Genomic DNA, 18308 nt, shown 5'->3' with positions numbered 1-18308 from the left:
GCGCGCTCGGAGGGCCAGCGCCTGCCTTTGCCATTGCAGGGCCCTCGCCCGGAAGGGACTGCGGGGCCAGGGCTCGCTCCTCGCCCTGCTGAGGGCGGTTCATCACTGGGTCCCGGGCTCCTGAGCTCCGTGAGGGGAGCCCCCCACCCCCCGGGAGGGCACTGTTCTCGGGGTCCGTACCTACAGGTATGGCAGGGTAGGTGCCAGAGACGTGGGCAGAAACTGGGTTATAGGTGATTGGATGCTAAGTCACGTGTACAGTTCAATTTTCTCTTTTCTTTCAAACCCTTTTAGGAGCCGGTTCCAATTGGACCGAGCGCCCCCCGCCTCTCTTCAGGAAAGTCGTTATTATGCTGATCGATGCCTTGAGAGATGATTTTGTGTTTGGGTCAAAAGGTGTGAAATTTATGCCCTACACCACTTCCCTTGTGGAAAAAGGTGCAGCTCACAGTTTTGTGGCTGAAGCAAAGCCGCCTACAGTTACCATGCCTCGAATCAAGGTAAACGGTTTAACATCGTGTTTTATAAATCACTAGACGCCAGATGCACGAAATTCATGCAAGGCGCCCAGCCCTCGCAGCCCCTCGCAGCCCCTCGCAGCCCCGGCTTTGTCCGGGAGGATGTCCAGATGGTTGTTCTGCTCTTCGGTGTAATTAGCACATTAGCTCTTTAGTACATAGGATGGTTTGGCTCTACGAGGTTTAGAGGGCTCTCTGTAGTCTGTTACTTGTCCACATTTGAAATGCATTTGGTGCCGTCAGCCTGGCCGGGGCAGCAGACGGAGGAAGAAGCCTGACAGATAAGGTAGAACCGAGACCACAATTTGCACCCCTTTTCTAGTAGCCAGAGTTCATGCTTCCTGGGCGGCATAAAGGATTGGAAGCCAGATATTCCAGGCCAGCCGAGTCTCAGGGACGCCATCCTCCTTGCTACCCTGTTATTTTCTCTAATTGCCATTAGGTCAGTTATAACCCTGGAAAGGCTTAAGGGTTATCTCGTTCAGTCTCTCGACTTTACCGATGAGAAGGGAAACTCAGGCTTGCCCCGCACGGAAGCGGACAGGGACGGACCCCACAGGGTCTGGCCTCCCAGTTCTCGCTGTGTCTGCTGTGTAACCTGCCTGCAGGTGCTCGGCCTAGTGAGTGTGGCTTTCAAGTGCCTAGTGCTTCACCCAGGAACTATGGGTAAAGAAAAGACTAAAGCTTTATTAGGGACCACTTCCGAAGGAGGGAACAGGCTTGAAGTACCCAAGTCACGCAACTGGATTGCGGACTGGAGCACAAGGCTGCCTGGCTCCAAAGCCTGGGTGTCACGAGGCAGCACACGGCAGCACTGCCGAGCAGGGTGACTAAGACAGGTCCTTCTCAGAAGGCAAGAAACCACCCTTCCCAAGGCCATGGCAGCCACGGGAACCTCCAAGGACATGACAGACTGAGTTCTCCCTTAACCCAACTGCAACTCGGTCGCTCCCTGCATGCTCCCTGGGGTGACAGCCCAGAGGGTAAGAAGAGTTCCACAGGGCAAGAAACTCCAGTGTCCGTTAAACTTGTGAAAAGATTCTTTTTACTTTACTAGTAATCATAGCAACGCAAATTAAAACCATCTGCAAGCCAGATTTTGTCTGTCACCTTGTAAAAATTTAAAGATTGATGATAACCTACTCTTCACGAGAAAGGAGGTGAACAGGCATCTTAATTCTGAGACTATAGCTGGACTGAGCCACCTCCCTCCTCCAGTACAGTGTGGTCTCCGGCTCTTGACTTGGTGCCCCCCACTGTGCCTACTCACCCAGGCTTCATGGCGGTCATGCCCGTTCACCTCCCGCTCGTCCGAGCTACTTTCCTCTTTCATGATCACACATAGCTTGGCTCCCATGCACACTGCCCTCTGGCCTCAAGCCTTTGCAGTTACTGTGTCTCCCTAGGAAGGCCCCAACTCATCTCACCTAGACAACACTTCAGTCTCAGGTCTCAGCTCAAATGGTACTTCCATTGGAAGCTTTTTAAAGAAAGTATCCATTAAAATGGTCTTGGTTAAATATATTGTGCATTCAAATATTGGATGTAAATATATTGTACATTCAAATACTAAAAACATAGCCCCGGCTGGTGTGGCTCAGTAGATAGTGCCAACCCTCGCACTGAAGGGCCGTGGGTTCGATTCCCGTCAAAGGCACATACTGGGTTGCAAGTTCCATCCCCGGCCCGGTCGGGCATGTGCAAGAGGCAACCAATCGATGTGTCCCTCTCACGTGTTTCTCCACCCCCCTTTTCCCGTCTTTTTTTAAAAAAAGGAAAAAATATCCTCGGGTAAGGGTTAACAAATATTTGTGTGTGTGTGTGTGTGTGTATGGATATATATATACACACACACATAAATTTATATGTAGTTTTTATAGCTGTTAAAAAAAAGATGAAGTAGCTATTTGTTTTCTGGGGAAAGGAATCGGTGGTCTGTTATTAATTGGAAAACAAAACCAAGTTGTAACATTATTTACATAGTTTGTTACCATTTTGGTGAAAATGTATCTTTGTATATTTTTGGTTGTACACCTACAGAAGAAAGTATGAAAGGGTGCTTACCAAAAATAATCAGTTATCTTTAGGAAGTAGAATTTGGGGGTAAGAGAGAGGCTCACATTTTGAGAAATAACTTTAGCCCTAGCTGGTTTGGCTCGGTGGATAGAGCGTCAGCCTGCAGACTGAAAGGTCCCAGGTTCGATTCCAGTCAAGGGCACGTGCCCGGGTTGCAGGCTCGATCCCCAGTGGGGGGTGTCCAGGAGGCAGCCAATCAGTGATTCTCTCTCATCATTGATGTTTCTATCTCTCTCTTCCTCTCTGAAATCAATAAAAATATATTTTAAAAAAAAGAAAAAGAAATAACTCTAGCCCTGGCCAGTGTGGCTTGGTTGGGTGTCCTTCCTCTGCACCGGAGGGTCGCTGGTTCAATTCCTGGTCAGGACACACGTCCTGGTTGTGGGCTCCGGCTGAATGTCTCACTCTTACCTGTATTGCATCGAGCTTATGGAAGTCCATTACTCCTGTCTTCATCTCTCTAGAAATCAATAAAAAAACCTTAAATACCTTTATGGAGATAGGATTTTTGTCCAATCCAGCACATGCATTTGTATGTGTATGGTTGGACGAGACATAACGGGTGTATATCCATGCCCCCCTCCCCCACTCGAGATCGACCCTCACCCAGGAGTGGTGGCTGCCGTCGCTGTTATTTTGTGTGTGTGGCGTGACCTGCCTGAACGAGGCCTGGAGAGTGTCTCCCTGAGTGCAGGGCAGCTGATGTCTCTGAGGTCGTTTTTCCAATTCTTGTTTTTAGTTTTAGGCTAGTATTTCCAGGGGCCACTCGGGGTCAGCACAGGCTAGCAATTGCTCAGAAGTTGTGCATAGAGACCTAGTGTGGTGAGGCTACCACCCTTCGCGGGGTCATGTGTGGACGGGCCACGTGCTCACTGGTCAGGGACAGACGCGTCCGCCCTGACTCTCACTTTCTCTGTGAGGAGGCCTTCTGTCCAGCCAGCAGGAGCTAGGAAGTCAGCCCTCCCTCCCGGGTCTCCTGAGGGTCCACGCAGCCTTCCAGGTGCCAGAAAGAGGTGGAGCTGACGGGGGCCACTACACCTGTCTCATTCCTCCAATCCCCTTTTAAAGTTTGGGCTGGTCTCTTACCACAACCAGCACGGCGCCTCGGGCAGCTGTTGATGTGGCCTTGCCATGGATGCCATACCCTTGCGTGGCACTGTCCCCTGGAGCCAGCTCCAAGTCGAGGGCCCTCTGTCCTCTGCGCCTGCAGCACAGCCAGGGCGCAGCCCCGTGAAAGCACTGTGGGCGCGCACAGAGCTGACTGATTCTGCCGTTGGCCTGAGTAAGAACTTCTCAGTGGATTGTCTGTCCTTGGTGAGTTTTCAGAGTCCCCAAAGGGTGGTTTTGACAGTTTTATCCAGTGTCATCTTGCTCTTGGGGGAGAAGATTGGGCGAGCTCGCGTGCGTTCCAGACGCCCAGTCAACGCACATGTCCGTTTGCTGTTGGAGAAGTCTTGGCAGTTGCCCCTTGGGTGTGACCCGATTCCTGTTGATTGGCATTGCACAGGCCGGGACACTTGTGCTGTGGGTTGTTGGGAGATACAGACCACAGAGACCACGCCCCATCCATGTGGCCTCTTGGACTCCGGGCTAAAATGAGGGAGGTCACAGGAAGGTGTGAAAATGTCACACCCCCTCCCTCTCCCAGAAACTGGGGCCATGTGGTGGGGGCGGGGAGGGGTCCCCACCAGCACACCTGGGCCAGCTCTCGGGGAACCCTGAGAGGTGTGTGGGAGCTGCTCCTGCACTCGGGAGTGGACAGTAGAGTCTCTGGTTTGTGAATCGGGACGTGGAGTTTGCAGACTTGAAGCTCAGGTGAGAGCCTGGCCGTGGGTGTGAACACAGGCTTGCGTGCACACCACCTTTTGTCGCTTGTTTTGGTTCTTCTCCTCTGGCTCCCTCGGCGCCTCCTTTATCCTCTCCTTGTCTGAAATGGGGTCAGGTGTTCACGGTGAAGCGTTCTGGTTTTGCCAGAATCTGCGGGTAGCTTTCCCCATTTGTCGTAGGACTGACCCACCCTCCGGTACTGGGGATGCCCTACTTTTATGCTTGTGTCTTTCCTCTGTGTAGTGGCCAGCACCCCTCCCCCTGCTGCACTTTGGACCCCAAAGTCTAATCCGAGAGTGTTCCCTCCTGCAGGCATTGATGACGGGGAGCCTCCCCGGCTTCGTGGATGTCGTCAGAAACCTCAACTCCCCCGCACTGCTGGAGGACAATGTCGTCACACAGGCAAAAGCCGCTGGGAAAAGAATCATCTTCTATGGAGACGAAACATGGGTGAAGTTATTCCCAAAGCACTTTGTGGAATATGATGGAACAACCTCATTTTTTGTGTCAGATTATACAGAGGTCAGTGTTTAAAATAAGAAACATAGATCCTACCAGGTGGAGAGGCAGCGTTCGTTGTAGTGGTGTTTGTTGCTCTATCGGGAGGGTGTGGAGACAGTACAGACGTGGCTCACTTGCACCGTGACAGCCAGGGGCGTGAGCCCTGGTGCAGGTGTGAGCACGGCTCTCTGGAGCCCACAGCCTGGAGGCTGAGCACCCATTGGCAAGTGTCAAGAATCCAGAAGGGCTGCCCAGCCAGGAGTCAGGTGAGCTGGGTGCACAGGTGAGCGGGGACGTCCCACAAGGATAGAGTGGTGGCAGCCTCTGTCTGAGGCCGAGCCCAAGGATGCCACACTGCCTGGGGCTCCGAGGCCGTTGGTCCCTCTGCACATGGGTCAGTGTCGAGTGGGAGGCACAGGGTCGAGGGCAGGCTGGGTGGGTGGTCTTGAGGGGCTCAGCTGGGAGTGCCGCTGCGCCAAGGGGGGAGTGATGAGAGCCCTTGTTGAAAAGCTGAGCCTGGGTGCAGAGGGAGACCCTCAGGGCAGTGGCACCGCATGTCTGGACTTGGCATTAGGGCGGACAGCATTGCACCCCCTCACCTGGCCGTTGGCTAACACAGATGCCCTCTGCTGCAGTGGCCTGTGCAGCATAGCAGTGCTGGCCAGCGGCAGCTGGGCCTCCCCGTCCTGTGTACAGGCTTTTCAGTGGGAGGGAGGTGGCCAGCAGAGGGGTCGGGGCTGACCAGGCTAAATGGCTCTGTTGGGGGCTGTGGACAGCTGGTCACAGAGTGCTGTCTCCTCCCTCCCAGGACAGCTCTCATGCTGGTCACTGGAACCCTGGGCACTGTCCTGTGCTCACTGCCCTCCCCGGTGTAACTGGGTCCTGGGTCCTTGCTCAGTGCAGCCCTCGCCGTGCCCACAGAGACGTTCTTGCAGCAGACCTTGCTCGGTCCATCTGTATAACACAGTCTGTCTGCAGCCTCGGGGTGCGAAACGATGTCAGTGAAAGTTTCATCTCATCTGATGTTTAGTTCTTTATGGCAGTTTTAATTTTTTTTCTTGGTCTTTTCAAACTCCCACTGGTCCTGTCCCCTACAGTGAACCCTGTGGTGTATAACGACACATCACTTCCTTGGGCAGTGACGACCTAGCTCTTCATTTGCACTTTCCCCTTAAGGTGGACAATAACGTGACGAGGCACTTGGATAAAGTGTTGAAAAGGGGGGACTGGGACGTGCTGATCCTCCATTACCTGGGGCTGGACCACATCGGCCACATTTCCGGGCCCAGCAGTCCCCTGATTGGGCGCAAGCTCAGCGAGATGGACAGCATCCTGATGAGAATCCACACCTCGCTGCTGTCAGAGGTGAGCTGCGCTTCGGTGGGTCTTGGTGCCAGGAGGTGCTTGTGCCCACAGTCCCCAGAAAAACTAGCCGGCACGTGAGCTCAGGTGAGCTGAGTGAATGTCACACCCCCCGCCCTCGGCAGCCTCAGCCGGCACAGGTGCCACCGCGATGCTCACCTGCCTGGTCCCGCCTCCAGTGGCTGTGTCTCCACCATCACCATCCCTCCCGCTCCTGCTTCCTGAGTGCCTTCGGGACGCTGAGCCTGTCTGGGTGTCTGCGGGGTGTGGGCTCCAGCCAGGAGGGCAGACAAGCAGCACAGTGAGTGCATCAGGGTTCTTTTTAAAATATATTCTTATTGATGTCAGAGGGAGAGAGAGAGAGAAACATCCGTGATGAGAGAGAATCATGGATCGGCTGCCTCCTGCACACCCCCCCCACACCACCCCCCACCCACTGGGGATCGAGCCTGCATCCTGGGCATGTGCCCTAATCGGGAATTGAATCGTGACCTCCTGGTTCATAGGGTGACACCCAACCACTGAGCCAGGCCGGCCGGGCTGCATGAGTGTTCTTGAAGGTGACGTGCCACAGGACAGTGGGGGCAGGAGGAGGGAACCGCATCTGAGGGGCTGTGGTTTTCAGCAGCCTGGGCAGAGTAGTCACAGGAGATGTGAGCAGAGGCTGGACAGGAGGGGCCGATGTGCCAGGCCGAGAGCAAGGGTGAGGTGGAGCCTGCGGGCACATCCTGGGCAGCAGAGGGCATGGCTGGAGCCCCAGGGCGGCAGGAAGGTGGCTGCATTTGACAGATGGAGACACCGGGGCACGCAGAGCAATGTGCCTGCACTCTCACAGCTCAGAAGTGGCAAAGAGGTCCGGGCCCGAATCCTCTGCCCTGAGAGGCCCTCTGTCCAGTCCCACTGTGCGGTGTGACCTCCATGTGATTCTGCTTGTTCCATACATGACGTTATTTGACCTTGACCCTTTGATCTGACTGTAAGCTCATAGGTAAAAGGAAAAACCCACTAATTTAGAAAGCACTGTTCATGCAGCTAGAACCCGACGTGGGTTCCTAGCGAGTACGTGTTCCCGGTGTCAGTGCCGCTGAAACGGCCCCTTTGCCTTACAGGAGAGGGAGGCCCTCTCGCCCAGCCTGCTGGTTCTCTGTGGCGACCACGGCATGTCCGAGAGTGGGGGGCACGGGGCCTCCTCCCTGGAGGAAGTGAACACCGCGCTGCTCCTCACCAGCTCTGCATTCGAGAGGAAGCCCGGTGAGGACGCAGGCATGGCTAACATGCTGAAACTATTTTACTGCTGTGTTCTATCACCCGATATTAATTGTAAAACTATTTTTGGAAGCTAAGTTTGAAATACCCTGAGCAATGGCAGAATGAAAATTAACAGGGCAAGGGGCAGTCAGGATTAGGAGTTTAGATTTCCTGCCCTGATTATTACAAGTATCTTTGTGGGAACTGGGTTGTATGAATGCCACTGCCTGGATGCCCGGGACTGTTAGTAAGAATGTCCTGTAGCTTAGCGACTTCGGAGGCACATACAGGAGCTGAGAAACATCAGTACTTACGTTCCCTTCAAAGTGCCCTCTGTTCGAAACCAGAGGTTGAATAGCCGTGTCAATAGGAGTCACCCGACCAGTGAGGACTCATCTGTCATCACTGACACCCAGTTCTGCACCCAAACACACGGGCCCCTCTGACCCACCCCCCTGCCTCAGGCATGGCCGTCTCCGCCACCCTCCCCGTGGGCCTGCCTTTGCCCCTGGCTTCACTTGCTGTTGTTTCTGTGGACTCTGTGGCTTCCTCTCACAGTTCCTTGCCATCACCCAGCACTGTTGGAGCCAGCCTTCCAGTGAGCGGGTACAGTGCCCACCAGGGCACCAGCCTCTGCACCCCGCCACCCTCACTCGACCACAGCACAGCCTCTGCGCCCCACTACCCCTCACTCGACCACAGCACGGCCTCTGCGCCCCACTACCCCTCACTCGACCACAGCACGGCCTCTGCGCCCCACTACCCCTCACTCGACCACAGCACGGCCTCTGCGCCCCACTACCCCTCACTCGACCACAGCACGGCCTCTGCGCCCCACTACCCCTCACTCGACCACAGCACGGCCTCTGCGCCCCACTACCCCTCACTCGACCACAGCACGGCCTCTGCGCCCCACTACCCCTCACTCGACCACAGCACGGCCTCTGCGCCCCACTACCCCTCACTCGACCACAGCACGGCCTCTGCGCCCCACTACCCCTCACTCGACCACAGCACGGCCTCTGCGCCCCACTACCCCTCACTCGACCACAGCACGGCCTCTGCGCCCCACTACCCCTCACTCGACCACAGCACGGCCTCTGCGCCCCACTACCCCTCACTCGACCACAGCACGGCCTCTGCGCCCCACTACCCCTCACTCGACCACAGCACGGCCTCTGCGCCCCACTACCCCTCACTCGACCACAGCACGGCCTCTGCGCCCCACTACCCCTCACTCGACCACAGCACGGCCTCTGCGCCCCACTACCCCTCACTCGACCACAGCACGGCCTCTGCGCCCCACTACCCCTCACTCGACCACAGCACGGCCTCTGCGCCCCACTACCCCTCACTCGACCACAGCACGGCCTCTGCGCCCCACTACCCCTCACTCGACCACAGCACGGCCTCTGCGCCCCACTACCCCTCACTCGACCACAGCACGGCCTCTGCGCCCCACTACCCCTCACTCGACCACAGCACGGCCTCTGCGCCCCACTACCCCTCACTCGACCACAGCACGGCCTCTGCGCCCCACTACCCCTCACTCGACCACAGCACGGCCTCTGCGCCCCACTACCCCTCACTCGACCACAGCACGGCCTCTGCGCCCCACTACCCCTCACTCGACCACAGCACGGCCTCTGCGCCCCACTACCCCTCACTCGACCACAGCACAGCCTTTGCTGGTCCTGCCTAGTTGCTTGAGCTCCTGGGATGGAAATGGCACCACGTGAAAATGTCTCACAAACACGTGTTCACGGACGTTCACAGCAACATCATTCATGAGAGCCAAGAAGTGGGAACCCAAGCCCTGATGAGATGGCTGAACGTGGTGCGTCCACACAGCAGATACCACCGAGCAGCAGGAAGGAGTGAGGGTGGGCCGTGCAGCAGGGCTGTCTCGGGAGAAAAAGGACAGCTGCGGGGCTGGGAGGCCCGTGCGGGCAGATGGCCTGGAGGGCTGCGGGGCGTGTGTTTTACTTGTTGACTTTAAGAATAGTTATTTCCCGCAGACTTCATGTGTTTCTGTTGCTGTTAGATTTGCATCTTCCGGGGCTTCGAATACAAGGAGCCCTGGGCGGTGGTCTTGTGGACAGGGTCGAGGGCCCTGCAGTGCTGCTGAGTGACAGCTGTGGTGTGGGCCCGCGTCCATTTATCCGTTCATCCGTGGACGGGGCTGTGAACATTCGTCAGCAAGTGTTTGTGAAGACGTATTTTCATATGTTCTGTTGCTGTTAGATTTGCATCTTCCGGGGCTTCGAATACAAGGAGCCCTGGGCGGTGGTCTTGTGGACAGGGTCGAGGGCCCTGCAGTGCTGCTGAGTGACAGCTGTGGTGTGGGCCCGCGTCCATTTATCCGTTCATCCGTGGACGGGGCTGTGAACATTCGTCAGCAAGTGTTTGTGAAGACGTATTTTCATATGGTGTCTTTTAAAAAATGTATATTCTTATTGTTTCACAGAGGAAGGTAGAGGGAAAGAGAGATGAAAACATCAGTGATGCGCTGCCTCCTGCACGCCCCTCCCTGGGGAGGGGTCCACAGCCTGGGCCTGGGCCCTGAGCAGCGGGGCCTGTGGTGTCATTTTCCTCCAGGGCAGCTTTGGCTCCCTCTGTGCTGTTGCTGTCAGGTGGCTTCTGCAGGGCACAGCCAGGTCTGCGCAGCGCGGGGCTGCTGCAGTCAGTGTCGGGTCTCAGCACAGCAGCCAGGCCCCACCAGTGTCAGTGCTGAGAACAAGCCCTCAGTGTAAGACTATGAGAAGAAAAGTAATATTGGAGTGGAAAACTTCTAAGTATAACCCGGGAGGCATCAGTGGAGGGTTGGTCAGAAAAGAGGAATAAATTGGACCCAGTTAAAAAGAAAATTTCATACAACCCAAAGTTACCATAATCAAAGCTAAACCTCTACAAACTCGCCCTAGAGTGGGAGGCTGGCCCCAGGCTCCGCTGACCCACCTGCATCAGGCGGCTGGGGGGACAGGGGAATTTCTCCACCGAGAAGAGGACGCCTGCGCTGAGCTTCCTGTCCAGGGCCTCGCGGGGCCTGGGGCAGAGCCGGGCCTGAGCCCAGGTCGTGACGCACCCAGTCCCCTTGTAGGTTCCGTCAGACGCCAACCCCTGCCTAGTGCAAAGCGCTGCAGGTGCTCAGGCCGTGGCCACTGGGCCAGCCTCCCGCTGCTTTCCCAGAGGTGCCCCGAGGGGCTGTGGGCACCACTCTGATCCAGTGGGCAGGGCCGCCAGGGACCCCCAGGTGACCATCTGCTGCGCCACCTGCTCCCTGTGCCGGCGTCTCCCAGGCGCCGTGGCTGCTTCAGGGAAGGTGGTGGTCCGTCGGCTCACTGACAGCACAGGGAGGTGCTCCATGTACATCTACAGGGGAGGGTTTGGAGAGATGGTGATGGACGTGCGTTGTCAGAGGTCGGTGTGTCCGAGAGCCTGTCGCTGACCCTGCTTCCTCCCCTAGGTGAAGTCAGGCCCCCAGAGCGTGTGCAGCAGACCGACCTGGCTGCCACCCTGGCGGTGGGGCTCGGCCTGCCTATCCCACAGCACAGTGTGGGCCGCTTCCTGTTCCCCGTCGTGCAGGGCAGAGCCCTGCGGGAACAGCTGAGGCTCCTACACTTGAATGCAGTGCAGCTCAGCAGGCTGTTGCAAGTGCGCGTCCCGGGGTACAAGAGAGGTGAGTCACGGCCACCCTCCGTCAGGCTGGGGCCCCCGCGTGACCTGGCCCTCGCGGCGGCCTGGCTGTGCTTTCAGAGCTCGGCCATCACCGTGAGCAGCACCCAGAGGCCGTTGTCTCCGGCACGTGCTCCCATAGTGTGCTCAGTCAACAAGTGGTGACGCTTCCCACGCAGTTTCTGTTTGGAAGCAGGGCCAGGGCTGCCCTCATGGAGCGCAGCTTGAGAGGGAGAGCAGGAGTTGGCCATTGATGTCAGGTGGTGTGGGTGGTGAGGGCCTGGGAGGGAGCATGTGGCAGATTCGGTCCTGGGGGGGGGCGGGGGGACGTGCCTCACTTTGCAGGGATGAAGGGGCGGGAGTGGCTGGAGCAGAGGAAGGCACAGGACGGGAGGCCAGGGGCGTGGGGCCTCTGGGACCCTGGCTAGAGGAGGGGCTCTCGCTGTTGTCCTCAGTCGCCTGAGCTCTGCAGCCGGCCCTTGGGAGGCTCTGGGGCCAGGGAGGCTGGAGGAGAGCTGGGAGGAAGCTGCCCAGAGAGGACTCGCGATACGGAGCCGGTAGAAGACGCAGCCTATTGCTGAGAGGCAGGCAGGGCAGCCATGCGGGGGCGGGGCGGGGGGTGATTGTGGATGTGGTGGAGACAGCGGCAGGCACCCGTCCGCCCAGTCCTCACACAGTGTGAGCATGGGAAGGTTTCTGTAAAGTCGAGGGCCTGTTAACACGATGCATTTCTGGGTGGTTTTCCATCGCAGGAGCAGAGGGGAGGGAAGGAGAGAGGGAGCAGGGGAGGAGGAGAGGCAAGGCCAGGGTGGAGGCAGGGATGGGGCGGTCAGCTGGAAGGAGGTTGGAGGGTGCTGGCCCGTGACCAGCCCACACATGAAGGTTCCTGGGCGCCAGCTGTGAGGTTCTCCCACAGGCCGCGGAAGCACACTGGGAACCCAGTGCCTACGTCTGTGCTGCGCCCGCAACCTGTTCCTCTTCTTGTCAGAGCACGGATTCGAACAGTTTAAAATATCAGAAAGGCTGCACGGAAACTGGGTCAGACTGTACTTAGAGGAAAATAACGCAGAAATCCTTCTCAACATGGGAGCCAAGGCCCGCAAGCAGTACCTGTACACCCTGAAGGCCCTGAGCCAGGCCTTGAGCAGCCAGGAGGCCCAGTACGACATCTACTCGATGGTGGTGGGGACCGTCGTGGTTCTGGAGGTACGGTGCTCGCACGGAGCGAGGCTCACCTGTGGAGCTGGCTCGATACCCAGCCAGGATATTGCAGTGGAGTGTCTGTAGCACATCCGTGTTCCCAAAAGCAGGAAACTGGTTTTCCTGTTTGCTCACGTGTGCCCTTGTGCACAGTCCTGTCCAGGCGGGTGGCTGGAGGCGTGGTTTGGGCCTTTCCCTGCCGCCGTTGTGGACCAGCCCGTGCTTCCCGCCCAGGTCCTCGCCCTGCTCCTGCTCAGCGTCCCGCAGGCCCTGGGTGCCACGGCGAAGCTGGAGGTCCCCCTGTCGCCCGTGTGTTCTCTGCTCTTCTACGTGATGTTCCTGCTTCTCTGGGCCATGCACATGGTCGTGTGCACCTCGACTGAGAGCTCCTGCTACCTGTGCAGCCTCGCGTGGCCCATGGCGGGCGGGGTGCTGGCGCTGGTCTCCGCGCTGCTCTGTGGGGTCTTGTCCACTCTGACCAGGATGTGTTTGCGTGGAAAGCTTCTGAGGAGGGTAAGGCTGGCTCCCGCAGATGGGACACATCTCTTTGTGTAGGCTGCACTTGGTAGTTGAGTACCTTCCCCGCCCCCCCCGCCCCATGTGTGTGGCAGGTGCAGCGCTGGCCGGAGCCGGGGAGGGCAGCCTGTCCCCAGGCTCTGGGCCCACCTCACACTCTCAGCTCCGTGTTGACAGGTCCCAGGCCTCGCCTGTCAGGTGGGAAGACAGGGTCCTGGTGAAAGAGAGGGTGGGAGAGTGAGAGAGACAGAAACATCAGTGATGAGAAAGAATCATGGATCAGCTGCCTCCTGCATGCCCCACACTGGGGCCCGAGCCCATAACCCAGCCATGTGCCTGACCGGGACTCGAGCCGTGACTATTTATTGCTGTCAGAGGGGAGGGGTTTGGGGGAATACCACTGGATGAAAGAAGGTGAAGAGATTACCAAAAACATATACACATAACCCATAGACACACAACTGTGCAGTGATTGCCAGAGGGAAAGGTGAATGGAGGTGGGCAAGGAGGGGGGCATGGACGAGGAATGGGGACCAAAAGAGACTTTGCTTGGGGCAAGGTGTGTACAATGCTGTCTTCAGATGATGTTTTATTAAGTTGTACACTTGAAATATGTATGGTTTTGTGAACCAAAGTCACCCAATAAATTCAAATAAATAAGATAAAATAAATAAAAGATACTATTTAAAAATAGGCCTTACTTTCCAGTACGCATAGGAGCACCCAGTATAGCAACGTGGCAAGATCACAAATCTCAGTTATTTGGGACTTTGGTTCCCTTCAGAAAAAAGGATAAGTTCCACTAAGTGTCAATTCTATTTCAGATCCCTCTATTTCCCCAAGCACAGTACTTACTAGACATACTAGAGGCCCGATGCACGAAATCCGTGCAAGGGGCTTGGCCCCCCCGTCGCTGCCATGGCTGCCTCTGCTTCGGCCCCGTCCAGAAGGTCGTCTGAAAGGACTTCCAGTCTAATAAGCATATTACGCTTTTATTATTATAGGTAATTAGTATTTAATAAATCCTCAAATGCCAAAATGTTCTAAAATTGTTTAAGCCTAAGGACTGAAAATTAAAGACTGGACATCAAGGAGAACTTTCTTCAAGACCCAACTCTGCCATAAAAAGGCAGGGCTTTTATTACAAGGTTATTCTCTGTGGTATGACTGCTCTGAGTCACACTGTGGATGAGCCTACCATGTCCATGAACATGGGATGCTACAATGTCCAGTAGCTCCTTGGACTGAAGAAGACTGAATGCTGCTTGGATGGGTCTGTAAAAATCACTCTTCTTCTGCTAGACATTTTCTATAAGCTTTCAGTCCTTTTCCTGAATAATCAGAGTTAAATTACGTCTGGCAATAGGATCTGGGTCTATGACTTTGACCACTTCTAAGACACATGTCTTAAGAGCTTATTAAGAGCTATATTTTCCTCAATACAAATTTCTTTGAGCTAATTCAGGGGTGGGCAAACTTTTTGACTCGAGGGCCACAATGGGTTCTTAAACTGGACCGGAGGGCCGGAACAAAAGCATGGATGGAGTGTTTGTGTGAACTAATATAAATTCAAAGTAAACATCATTACATAAAAGGGTACAGTCTTTTTTTTTTTTAGTTTTATTCATTTCAAATGGGCTGGATCCGGCCCGCGGGCCGTAGTTTGCCCACGGCTGGGCTAGCCTATGTGGTTGGTTTTATGGCCGAATCACTGCAGCTGATGTTTGAGAACCTGTGAGGTTTCAGTGGTGATCACAGCGAGGAGCTGGCTCTGCCCTGGCCAGCTGCTCCCGGGAGGACAGGCTGTGACGGACGTGGTCAGAAGCCTCGACAGCTAGTGGCTGTGCGGGTGCTGCTTCAACACCTGGGAGAAGTGCAGCAGGTGAAACCCAGACTGGAAAGGGGGGCTCATGACAGTTAGAGGGGGCGGGGGGGCTCAGGACAGTCAGACATCAGTGTGAGGTGCGCTCAGGACAGTCGGACATCAGTGCGAGGGGCTCAGGACAGTCGGACGGGCGCTGTGAGGGGGGCTCAGGACAGTCGGACGGGCGCTGTGAGGGGCTCAGGACAGTCAGACGGGTGCTGTGAGGGGAGCTCAGGACAGTCAGACATCAGTGTGAGGGGCTCAGGACAGTCGGACAGGGTCTGTGAGGGGCTCAGGACATTCAGACATCAGTGTGAGGGGCTCAGGACAGTCAGACGGGTGCTGTGGGGGGGCTCAGGACAGTCAGACACCCTGCAGCAGGAAGCTTCAGCAGGAGAACAGGGAAATGCTTACTCCGACCAGCAGTTGGGAGTTTCAGGTAGAATAACAGGGCACAACTTTTATCTAACAAGGTAGGGAACAGAAGGGATAGGCGGCCTGGGTGAGGCCACGACCTGGCCCACACGACAGTCACTGGGGAAACAGTGTGGCCTGTGCCTCCAGCCCGAGTGTGGCTCCTTCCTTGACTGCGAACTCTATGGAGAATCTCCCATCCCAGCGTCAGCCACCGACAGCCCAGCGCCCCGGGCAGCGCTCCTGGGCTGCTGCTGCGAACCCCCTCCTCGCCCTCAGTGGCCTGGAGAGAGGAGCCGAGGCCGAGCCCACGGGCCCTGGGACCACACAGGGGCCCGCGCCTCCTGCTCAGGAAAGCGCGGCCGTGCTGGCGGGGGCTGTTCCTCCCCACACTGGACCGGGCCCTTCCCCTCGGCTGCTTCTGCGTCTGAGGCTGTCCCTGCCGGTTTGCAGAGGCGGCCCTGGGACCAGGACAGAGCTGCTTGGGGGCATCCAGGCTCGCCTTCTGGTGCTTTTTCAGTTGTGACTTTTACCACCAGGACAGGACATAAATGTCCAGTTTAAACAGCAACAATGAGTGGACCCCATGTGACCACCCCCAGAGCAAGACCCTGGCCACAGGCACCCTCTGCCTGTTTCCCAGGCGTGTTTCCTTCGTGTGTTTCATTTCGTGAGTGAACAGTGCTCCCCGGCTGCAGCAGTGGGCGTGGCCAGGCAGCAGGGTGCCCACCCACCCTGTAACCGCTGCCTGTGAGCCTCCCAACTTCTCTGGGGTCTCGGGCCCTGAATGGAGATCACACCAGGAGGTGCATGACTCCCCGGAGTGGGATGTACCCTGGGAAGCACGGGGTTTGCCCAGCAACTCCTCACCTGTGTAGGGAACGTGGCCGAGCGGTGGGTGGACCACTGTGGACAAGAAGCGGTAGGTCAGGGCAACAGCCCTTCGTTTGTACATTGTGAGAGCCTCAGTCTGCATTTCAATCACCAACCGTTTTCTTCCATGCTTTTCGGGAAAATCAGCTGTTCTTAGGACAGTTCTTAGAAAGCCACGCAGCAGAGCCCCAGCATCGCCAGCTACACTTGTGGGTAATTCCTGGCACTTCCCATTCCCTTTCAGCTCTGACCACCAAGCCGAACTCTCCGTCCTTGCTGCCCTTTCCCTCCTCGCCATCTTCGCGCTGGTTCAGAGCAGGTGCTCCTCGGTGGCCAAGGGGGCCCTGGCGCTTGGCCTGCTGGGTGTCTACTGCTACAGGGCAGCCACTGGCCACGTGCTGTCCCCATGGCAACAAGACAACAAGGACGTTTCCAGGTAATGTGCTGCTGCCTTTAGGACGTCGGTGAAGTGGTTTCACCGAGAGAGCCGAGGGCCTGGTTGAGCGCGGTCAGTGAGCTGGCCATGCCCTCTGTCCTGGTGGGAGACAGTTGCTCGCGGTGAGGTGTTTGAGGGTCATTTTTTTTAAATAGGGAATTTTTTTAAAAAACAAGGCATCTCAAGGATACAGTGTTGCTTGGTCAGGACGAAATGAGATAGAAGAGCGAGTGGGTGTTGCCTAGCAGTTGGGAAACGCGGCAGAAAACTAAACTCGCCCAGGTCTTGCAGGGAACCCCTGAGGAGCCTCGTGCTGCTGAGCCCCGAGTCACCTTGCAGGTCAGGGCAGCTGCTCTGTCTCCAGGAGACGGGGGGCAGTGTCCCAGGACTGTTGGAAACGTGCGGACCCTCCGACCCAGGTGTCCTCTCGAGCAGCGAGGAGGCCCGAGGCGGAGTGGGCGGGGGGTGGGGGGGCTCTGCTCTCCAAGGCACTAGCGTTGCACCGTGGGAGGCGGCAGGGCCAGCCGTGGGGGAGCTCTGAGCGAGCGAGGCTTGTTCTGGGCTCTCAGCCCCTCGGCGTCTGCTGAGTTGTGTGCTTTCACAGGACGTGTGAAGACGCAGCGCAGCAGGCTGTCCCTCTGTGTGTGGCCTGAGCTTGTGAAGTAGGAGCGTCGCTTTTCATGTTCATGTGAAAGACTCGCAGAGGGCACTGGCCCTCGGTGGGTAGGTGGCTGAGGGGCACGGGGTACCCCTGGAAATGGCCTGCCAACTGGTGTGGGGAGTCAGTGATGCCAGGGGCCTGGTGAGGGGACTGCACCCGACACAGGGAGGCCAGATGGGGACAGCGTGGTGTGCAGGCATCTCAGAGGAGGTGCACTTTGTCGTCTGAGATTGGGCACCTGCCGGAGATGGAAGTCACATTCCGGGTGTTTAATGCAGCTGTTGGTCTCAATCTCAGAGTCTGTGACGCACAAGCGGACCCTCCTTTCCTCTCTGGTTGACGCACCGATTTCAGCATCGCTCGCTTCAGAGCTTGGGGCAGTGTGATCCTCTCACGGACCCAGCGGCTTGTAGGCCGGAGCCCCCTTTGGTGATCTGTGCTGCTGGGGTCACGTGCTTCCTGCCAAGTGCCTCCTGCCCGGCCTCTCTGTCCCGGTCCTCGGCCCCTCCTGCTGCCAGAGCCGCTCAGCCCAGAGCTGTCCTGAGTCTAGAGCACTGGCAGCTGCTTCTCTCCGCTCGGCCCAGGTGCTGCTGCCTGTCCATCTCCTAGGACCGCCTTTCCGTTTAATGCCTGGCTCTCCTCACATGGCAGCCCATGCTCAGCGGGCAGGGGCGGCCAGGCCTCGGTGGTCGCCCGGCGTTCAGCCCTCCCTGCTACACTCTGGCCGCTCTCTGATCCTGAGGGTCTGTCGTTTGCTCAGCGTGGCTCCCGCCTGGGTGGGCTGCGCCTGACCACATCTCCGTGGCAGGCCTCGTGGACAGTGTTTCACTGTTTGAATTAAACTCATACTAAAAAGATAATTTTTAAAAAATGCGTAAACCTTCCTAAGAAAATCTGAAAGTTTATTTTTTCAAAAATATATATTGTTTTGATTATTTCATTTACATTTTTACTTAGCGTTACTGTATTTATTTGTTCTTACTTTGAGAGGATGTGTATTAAAGCTGGGACAGGTCACAGGAAGGGCTCAGGTGGGGCACTTGGCTTTACTTTAAATCATCACCTTTCTAGTGTAAAATATTTGCTTTATGAAGTTTTTTAAAATTTATTTATTGTCTAAAGTTTTACATATGCCTC

The 18308-nt window shown here is 56.5% G+C and overlaps 1 protein-coding gene across 1 annotated transcript in view; it reads left to right on the top strand.

Annotated features, from left to right (window-relative positions):
* Positions 1–277: 277 nt before the first annotated feature.
* The window catches only part of PIGG (phosphatidylinositol glycan anchor biosynthesis, class G), a 26086-nt gene continuing 8055 nt past the window's right edge, over positions 278–18308 (top strand). The window contains exons 1-8 of the mRNA XM_014533469.1: positions 278–500; positions 4734–4943; positions 6099–6287; positions 7394–7535; positions 10999–11211; positions 12196–12413; positions 12642–12958; positions 16319–16510. Coding sequence (XP_014388955.1) covers positions 351–500; positions 4734–4943; positions 6099–6287; positions 7394–7535; positions 10999–11211; positions 12196–12413; positions 12642–12958; positions 16319–16510 — 1631 coding nt within the window. The 5' untranslated portion in view covers positions 278–350. The remainder of the gene's footprint in view (positions 501–4733; positions 4944–6098; positions 6288–7393; positions 7536–10998; positions 11212–12195; positions 12414–12641; positions 12959–16318; positions 16511–18308) is intronic.

Source organism: Myotis brandtii, unplaced genomic scaffold, assembly GCF_000412655.1.
Source record: "Myotis brandtii unplaced genomic scaffold, ASM41265v1 scaffold986, whole genome shotgun sequence".
Taxonomy (NCBI): Eukaryota; Metazoa; Chordata; class Mammalia; order Chiroptera; family Vespertilionidae; genus Myotis; species Myotis brandtii.
Note: the sequence above shows the minus strand (reverse complement) of the source record. Positions and strands in the feature narration are given on the sequence as shown.